At 38.9% G+C, this 9,358-nt stretch overlaps 1 protein-coding gene and 1 pseudogene across 1 annotated transcript in view; both read right to left on the bottom strand.

Moving 5' to 3' along the window:
• Nucleotides 1–408: 408 nt before the first annotated feature.
• IL15RA (interleukin 15 receptor subunit alpha) overlaps nt 409–9,358 on the bottom strand; it is a 50,114-nt gene continuing 41,164 nt past the window's right edge. The window contains 2 exon segments of the mRNA XM_087817715.1: nt 409–556; nt 6,628–6,712. Of these exon segments, the coding sequence (XP_087673841.1) occupies nt 409–556; nt 6,628–6,712 (233 nt within the window).
• Nucleotides 3,533–4,681, bottom strand: LOC148094398 (uncharacterized; annotated as a pseudogene).

The raw sequence follows: 9,358 nt of genomic DNA, 5'->3' as shown, positions 1-9,358 counted from the left end.
CTAATGTCATCCTTATAGATATTTCCCAAGCCAGGAGGAGCCTACAAATTCACTTAGAACCTCAGACATATTTCTTTTCTTTGTAAACTGAAAGTCCGGAGGAGGGATGGAAGAGTCAGGCTGATAAACTATCCTGAGTAAATGACATAATTAAATAAAATCCCTGATAGGAAGACCTGAGGCCTTCTATGGCTGGGACTTTGGGAATTTGGCCGTATATCAGAGGCAGAGCAGGCACTGAGCTTCCATTCTAAGCCTGGAGAACCTACTCAGACAGGCAGTGCTGAGGGTGGGCACAGCTGATAAAATGATACAGGACATTTTAGCATCCTGGTGGCTTCTCCCTAGTACCCAACTCCTTGAGACATTTTTAGGTTGCCTCTGGCTAGAGCAGAATTGGTGCCTTTGCTATAGCCCTTGCTGGCCCTGGTTTTCCCCTGGAGTTTCCAAGGCTGTGTGGTCATTTTCTGTGTTGTCCTCTCCGCCATTGGTTCCCCCAGTCATTGGTATATCTTCCATATTTTCCATTTGAACACTGGGCATCCAGGAAGTTTGCCTGTAAAGCAGATAATTCACAGGTTTTGAAAAGAGGAGAGCATTGCCCTCAAATTGAGTAAACAGTCCCTATTGAACACTCAGATAGAGAAAACTCCACTCACAAATACTATTTAAATCCTATTTTGGTATTTTTATTTTATTATTATTATTTTAAATTTATGTTGAAAGTATTACAGATGTCCCCTCTCTCTCCCCCATTGGTATTTTTAATCCCCTTATCCACCAAAGAGTTCCCAATGCTGTTGGAGTAACTTCCCCCCACCTTGCCAACCCTTTGCTAAAAAGTGGTAGTTCAGATAGCAAGGACAAGAGAAGGAGAGAGTAACTAGGAGTCCAGCTCAGCCAGCTGTGATAATCCTGATAAAAATGATATAATATTTAAAAGCTTTTAAAACCGTTCTTGGCACTTAGTGTTAAATAAATATATTAATCAGTTCCTGAACAATCAAGAGGAGGGGAGTCAGAACACCTTAATTCCATGTTTCTGTCTGTGTTAAATGATCTGTTTTTTAGGCCATGAGTATCTGAGTCAGCAATTTCTTCCATGGATTATTTAATCCACCTGAGGATAAGCACCTTTGAGGACATTTTAAAATAAGCACTTTGAGCTCCTTGGAAGTTTACCAATTCTTAAAGATATATTTATGAATATTTCTTCAACATAGTCTGCATAGTCTGCAATACTGATATTTTCTTCTTATGAGCATATTTATTAGCCATATGTACCACATTTTCAAAGACTTTTTTTTTTGATAAAAAAAGCTACACATACTTTTAATCACATATCATGAAAGTAATTAAGAACATTGAAAGAATACATTCAGCTACAAGAGAAAACTCCATCTTTCAGATACGAAAAATGTGCTTATTCTCGCATTTCTCATGAAAGGACCAGGTTGAGGCAGCCAGTGTACAATGCAGTGGAGAAAACAAACTCCCTTATCCTTCTTTGTCTCTACACAATTGTAGATGTCATAGTGAATAAAGAACACATACTTATTAGCACCATTGAGAGCATGAGGTGTCTCCTACAAATTAGATCTTATATGGATACAATCTAAGGAGGGGAATCACACAATATCCCCAAATACAAGTCTGAATCAGTTTCCTGGTGGACCACAAGAGGGCTTAGAGAAAAATCCAAACTCTGATGGATCTTTGATGTGTGTCTTCTGAAAATATCAGTGGAAATCTACTTCTCTAAAAAACGAACATGAAAGCCTGGCCAGTGTGGCTCAGTGGTCGAGTGTCGACCCAGGAACCAAGAGGTCATGGCTTGATCCCTGGTCAGGGCACATGCGTGGGTTGTGGGCTCGATCCCCAGTAGGGGGAGCGCAGGAGGCAGCCAATTGATGATGTTTCTCTCTCATCAATGTTTCTATCTCTTTATCCCTCTCTCTTCCTCTCTCTAAAAATCAACAAGAACTTATATATTGTTTAAATGTGAAAGAGTTGGTGGAGGTTTTGAGGATACCCTTGATCAGAAGTACAAATAAATAAATAAGTAAATAAATCCAGAAAATGAGATAAAAGATGGTGTCTTTGAAATGCCTATGTATCTCTCTCCCTGAATGGTAGCTCCAAAATCTGACTAATAACCTAGTTAATAACATTACCACAGGGGAACATTCTAGCTTGAGATTTCTGTCCTATCACAGGTCTCTACTCTTTTTTAAAAATATATATTTTTATTGATTTCAGAGAGAGAGGGAGAAGGGAGAGAGAGGAACATCAATGATGAGAGTCATTGATCGGCTGTCTCCTGCATGCCCCCCGCTGGGCATCGAGCCTGAAACTGGGGCATGTGCCCTAACTGGGAATCGAACCTCAACCTCCTATTATTATAAGTCGGTGCTCAACTCCTAAGCCACGCCAGCTGGGCAGGTCTCTCTTCTTAAGTCAAAGTCTATTCAGCAAACAGTCAGCAAAAAAGAGAAGTCCAAAATGAAAATAATAATTCACATAAAACTATATTCTTTCATAAACTTGCCATACTCAATAACTATTCCAACTGTTTATTGGTATGGAGAATGGAGAAAAGCTTACACCCAAAGGAGAAACTTTGTCACTATGAAAGGCAGAATATATATAATGCACTAGGGATTTACAGGAACTGCCAAAAAGCCAATAGGAAAATCCCAACAAATATCACACTGTCAAATTTCTGTGGCCTCCTAGCACAAAACACATAAAACATTATAAAAAATTAAACCTAATTGCATATTAGAAATAAATTTCAACCCACCCATCAATCCAACAGGCTTCAAAATTGAAAAGAAATATTAAGAAAAAAAAGCACTACTTATTAATCTTATATATGATTGTTGAAGATGACTTGCAATTATGTCACCTCAATGTCTGTTTCTGAAATTAATAGAAACCCATGCCATTGATTCATATTAAGAGAGGCTGAATAAACACAGCATTTACAATTTTATTAATAACTTGTGTTATTGTCCGGAACATTATACTATACATGGATTAATTTCCATTACGCTTTCTCATGTTATATTTTTTGTTTCTGTTGTGTGAAAGTTTTCACATGTACGAATGTGGACCATTGGGAGTCTTTCCCAGTTTATATTCAAGAACTTTTAGCCCTGGCTGGTGTGCAATGAAAGGTTTCAGGTTTGATTCCAGGTCAGGGCATAAGCCTAGGCTTCAGGCTCAATCCCCAGTAGGGGGTGTACAGGAGGCAGCTGGTCTATGTTTTGCTTTCACATAGATGTTTCTCTCTCACTTAAAAAAAAAAAAAATCAATAAAAAAAAGCTTTAACCAGTGTGTCCTTTTATGACTTTGGAAGGAACTGAGATGACTAAAGCCTATTCATATTCTTTACATTTATGTCTCTCAAGTGTGCATTCACACATATCTTTGAATAGCTGTGTGACAAATGCATTACCACATTTAAACTCTTAGAATTTAAATTCTATGAATTCATGTATTCAAAAGCCTAGATGAGAAATGAAAGCTCTACCACTTTTTACATTCATAGGGTTTCTCTCCTGTGTGATTTCTTCCATGTCATCAAACACTTTAACACCTGAAGTGTTTCCAGCTTTCTTACATTCATAGGGCTTCTCTCATGAATCCTTTTGTTTCTAAGGAACTGTAATCTCTGTAGACTTTATCAAACTGCTTACATTCATGCGATTTCTCTCATGACTTCTTTTATGATGAGTGAAGGAAGAGGAATATCTAAAGGCGTTACCACATTGTTTACATTCATAGGGTTTCTCTCCACTGTGAACTCTTCCATGTTTTCTACAAGAACTGGGACAACTGAAGGCTCTACCACATTGCTTACATTTATATGGTTTCTCTCCTGTGTGAGTTCTTTCATGTATTTGTAAGGAACTGTAAGATCTGAAGGCTTTTTCACACGGGTTACACTGATAGGGTCTTTCTCCAGTGTGAATTCTTCTATGTGTCTTCAATGAATAGGAACACCTGAGGGCTCTACCACATTCCTCACATTTATAAGGAGAATCCTTACTGTGCACTATCATGTGTCTTTGAAATCCCGCATGCCACATGAAGGTTTTCTCACATTCCTTACATTTGTAGGGCTTTTCTCCTGTGTGAATCCTTTTATGTGTTTGAATGGATAAATGAACACAAAATGCTTTCCCGCATTCCTTACATTTATATGGCTTCTCCCCATATTTTTGATAGTTGTAACATTTGTGTCCAGTGTGACATCTGATGTGCCTGTTAAGGGATGAATAATGCATAAAGACTTTTCCACATGTACTGCATTCATGTGCTTTTACTGCAGTGGTTTTCTTGTTCAGATTCATATTTGAAGTAAGACTGAAATTGTCTTCACATTGACTACCCTCTTTAGTTTCACACAGCCTCTCTGCCATATGATTTCTTAGTTTTCTCCCCTGGTTTTTATACAGTTCTTCAATGTCATGATCACCCCATTTTTTTTCCGATGGAGGCCAGGTTCTTGAAAGTTTTTGGCATCACATCTCTGTAGAGTTTCTTCTGTGAAGAATCCAGTAGGGCCCACTCTTCTAGGGTGAAGGTCACAACCACATCCTCAAAGGCCACTGAGTCTATTTCTGGGTTTCCTAGGTCTCCCTGAGTCCTTCCTGGGACTCCCACCACCAGTGCACATCACCACGGGACACAGGCTGTGGCTGAGCCACTAGGAACCATTAAGCTCAAATACTTTTAAAGAATATATTTTTATCCCTGCTGGGCATGGCTCAGCGGTTAAGATCCTACAAGCTCCCAGAAAGAAAGAAAGTCATCTATAAAGGTCCAAGACTCAAATGCCTTCAGCTTGTGCAATAACAGCACCATGGAGCTGTACCTTCAAAACTGAGGAAATGGTCTCCAACTTAGAATTCTCAGCCTAACCAAAGAATCGATAGAATAAGGGCATTTTCACATGTAAAAATGTAATCAGTGAAGCTACGTGAGGATTGGATTACAGTAAAGGGAAGAGCAAACCAAGAATGAGGAGGCCCAGCTGATGTGACTCAGCAGTTGAGTATCGACATAGGATCCAGGAGATCGAGGTTCCTGGATCCCAGTCAGGGCACATGCCTGGGTTGTGGGCTTAGTCCCCAGTCGGGGACATGCAGGAGGCAGCCAATCAATGACTCTCTCATCATTGATGTTTCTATCTCTCTCTCTCCCTCTCCCTTCCCCTCTCTGAAATCAATAAAGATATATTAAATATATATTTTTTTAATTTTTAAAAATGTATTATTCTTTTAAAAAATTGTGTATGTATTCTTTTTAAATATTGTCAGTGAATATAGTCATTATAATCTCTTAAGAATGTAAGAAACATAACTCCAAATACAGCAGTTTATATGGAAATTATTATTTTTAAAATCCTTTTAAAAGTAACTTTGCCAACATTTTAACATTTGTTTGGATTTTTTTGATAAGTTTTTAAGTAACATATCAACCTTAGTTTGTTAATTTCTGAGGTTTATGGCATTTTTTATTGGTTGAGATGGTATTAACAGCTTTTGAAGATTTATGTAAAATTTTAGATGACATTTTCATTTTGGCTTTGCAGTAGCATTTCATGAAATATTCATTTTTTTCACAGTTAGGCTCAAAGGGCAGTATAGTCTTTATATTGATGTGATATTTAGAAAAGAATATTTTTTTACTAGTAACTCAAAGTTTATTTTCAACACATCTGATATCCATTCATTATATAAGGCTGAGGAAGGATACAGAGCAACCGTATCAATATGGAATGCTGAAGTACTGATTACTAATTGGTAGAAGTGTAAAATTAAGGCTGATATGTCACTTGAGGCTTTAATGAAAGAATGATAAAAATGCCTGAAGATTAGAAAAATAGTAAGATCTGAAATTTCAGCAAGCAACAACCTTGTCACATGCTGAAATATAGAATTTCAATTACTAGAAATACAAAAGTAAGGCTGACATGAATGAGCAGGTTTATAAAAAAGTATATCCATATTTAGGGAGTGCATTGAAGAATATGTTCATGAATATATGATAAGAATTGATACAAATTGCATATCCATCAAATTGATTATTTGGCACATTCTTTCCTTCTGAATTGGCTCTTGGTAAAATTGGTGCCGTGTCATCAGTTAGGTTCTGGCTGCCCCATTTCTGACGAGTGGCCTGCTTTGGAAAGTGAAGGGCTCTCTAACGTTGGCTCAGTGACTGCTCACCTCCACCATTCCTTTTGTTTTTTTTAAATTCTCACCCGAGGATATGTTTTAGAGGACAGAGGAAGGAAGAGAGAGAGAAACATCAATCAGTTGCCTCCTATAAGTGCCCCCACCAGGGATCAAACCCACTGGCCAGGTAGGTCCTCTGACCAGGAATTGAACCCACAACCTTTTGGTGTACGGGAGAACGTTCCAACCAACCGAGCCACTGGCCAGGGCCCCACACCCCTTTGGCCAAGATGGAGGTGGGTCAGAGTGAGAGCCTGTGTCTCTAGTCAGGAAAGGGATTCTTCCTCTGGGAAGGCAGGCCCAGAGTCATGAGAATGAAGCTGTTTTCTTGGAGGAAAGGAAGACTATTGTCCGGTGTGATTCTCCCGTGCCACTCACCTTGATTTTTTGTAACAACGTACCAGAAGAAATGCCACCACACATACTCCACAAAGCACAGTGATAGGCACGGAGATTGCTGTCACTGTAAGAGAAGAGAAGTAAGCTGATATCATGCTAAAAGTCCCAGTAGCAGATACATTTCTTTGGTGGTGGGGGTGTGATACTGGTTAACAAAATTATACAGGTTTCAGGTGCACAATTCTACAACACATCATCTGTACACTGTATTGTGTGTTCACCACCCCAAGTCAAGTCTCCATCCATCACCATTTATCCCCCCATGAGATTCTAAGAATCTGAAAATTCTTTGCAGTCTACATTCCTGCAAAGAGATCCAAACGCCTTCCCAACCAGCTTACTGTTATTAACATTTAAGGTTCCATGCAATTCAGTCTATCCTACATCTGGGGGAAAAGTACATTCCTTTCCCACCAGCTCTGCCAATACAAACTGTCCTCATTTATGTTATCCCATGACCCCTGCTCCTAATCCTTGTCGTTCCTGAGCAGAGGACACAGTCATGGGCAGGGATGGAAGTCAGGAGGGGGAAATGAGAGGCTCGGAGATCAGAAGCTGGGGTGGACATATGAGGATGAGGCCAGCACTTTGTGAGAAGAAATGCTTGCTGCTAAATCCAAAGTCAAGAAAGTAGACATGGCAAGGATCCTCCTCAGCTGTCCTCTGGCACAGCTTCCCACTTTTCTGCAGCTTCACAGAATCCTGATTTAGAAACGATAGCTTGCAGTGCCATTTTTCTTCCAATTTCATTATCATTATGTATTTGCTACCTTTTATGACAGAGGAAGGGTGGTAAAGAGAAAGGAGGGGTGTTATAAGAGAGGTCTTACAGATAAGAGCAGAATAAGGTAATGCTTAGGAAAAGGGAAAAAAAACATGTTGACTGAGTTGAAAGGAACAGCATGGAGTGGTGGGAGGATTTGAGGGTGAAAGGCCAGCAGCCACAACAGCATTTGAGATTTATCAGACTGGAGCCGTGGGATCCTCATTATCCCAAGGGCAGGATGAACATAACTGTTTCAAAAACACTGCGTCAATAATAAACTCCAAGCAGATTTGGCCAATTTGCCTTAATATTATGAAATCTCCCTGCAAGTCACCTAGCTGTTCCAGATGCAAGATGATAGCCCTGAACATCTGGAGAGCCAGTTGTCTCATTGTGGACCATGAGTCACAGACGTCTCCTAGACTGTTAAGCTTTTCAGTCTTGTGCCTGGACAACCAACACACAACCTTGTAGGCAAGGGTAAATTCCCTTCAGAATATAACCCTTCTGAAAAACAGCTAAATATGTGGATGTGGGGAAACACCTAGATTCTCTGCTTTGAAGGCATGTAAATGGGTCCAGTTTTTCTTGAGACTAATTGGCAACATAACAAAAGCTTTAGACAAGATCGCAGACTTTAACTCCCCGATTCTACTTCTAGGAATTTATTCTAAGGAAATGAGAAAGTATATGTAGGAATATTCACTGAAGTATTATTTTAAATGATTTTTAAAATGTTTATCTAAATCTCTTACCAGTAGAAAATTAGTTAAAATGTGGTACACCCATCCAATGGAATATTATTCAGCTTTTAAAAATTATGAAGTGAATCTATATTAACATGAAGAGATGTCTATGATATCATAAGTAAAAAAAAAAGCTGGTTGAAATAAAAATGAACAAGCTCTGACCAGTGTGGCACAGTAGTTAAGAGTGTCACCCTGCACACCGAAGGATCTGGGGTTCAATTCCCAGGCACATACCTGAGTTACAGGTTTGTTCCCAGGCCTGCCCTGGTTGTGGCGCGTGCAGGAGGCAACCAATTGATGTGTCTGTCTCATATCAATGTTCCGCTCTCTCTCTCCTCCCCTCTCCCCACTCTCTAAAAAGCAATGAAAAAAATATCCTCGTGTGGGAATTAATAACAAAAAAATGAACGAAAAAATAGTCTCCAGTAAACCATGTGTGTGTTCATATGCACAGAAAAGTCTTGAAGAATATATACCAAAGAAGTAATGGTGGGATTGAAGATAATCTTTCTTTTTAAAAAAATTTCCTGATAGTTTTGCAATGACACTGTAATCAGAAGCAATAGTAAAGTTATAAGAAACAGTAAAGTGTAAAAACAAAACTACTTGCAGTAGAAATAAGCATAGAAAAGTTGTTCCAAAAGAAGTAGCAGGAAACGGGAAATTAGTGAAAAATGTGTTTGAGTTTTTAAACTTAACATTACTTGTCAGTGGGATTAAAAATCAGGAATCTTTTATTAGCAGAGATTCTAGCCGACAGTAAACTATTTTTTCACATTGACTGATCAGCTTGGCATGCATTTACTGTTCATGGAGAGATTTATTGGAAAAGGCAAGTTGATATAAACAGTAGATGTATTTCACAATGCTTCTTCCTGTTTATTTTTAATGTGAATAAAAGCCACAGGCTCAAACTTAAGTGAGTAGAGGGCTCCTGAGCCAATGATATAAACAAAGCAATTTGAACTCAGTGACTTAAACCCTTGGCCTCTTCTTTTTGGTAAAGAAATTGAAACCAAAATCACTAAAACAATAGACCAGGATATCAACTGCCAAAGTTCCCCACCCTTTTGTGTTTCCTAGGGGTACATAGATCAGAGAAAAAGGAAGTGAAAGAGATTTGGTGAGAAGGAGGAAGGAGGAGGATTGGAGTCTGGGAGAGGAAGGAGAAAAGTGTGTTATTGCACAGGGGCCG

This window comes from Miniopterus natalensis, chromosome 1, assembly GCF_054644295.1.
Source record: "Miniopterus natalensis isolate mMinNat1 chromosome 1, mMinNat1.hap1, whole genome shotgun sequence".
Taxonomy (NCBI): domain Eukaryota; kingdom Metazoa; phylum Chordata; class Mammalia; order Chiroptera; family Miniopteridae; genus Miniopterus; species Miniopterus natalensis.
Note: the sequence above shows the minus strand (reverse complement) of the source record. Positions and strands in the feature narration are given on the sequence as shown.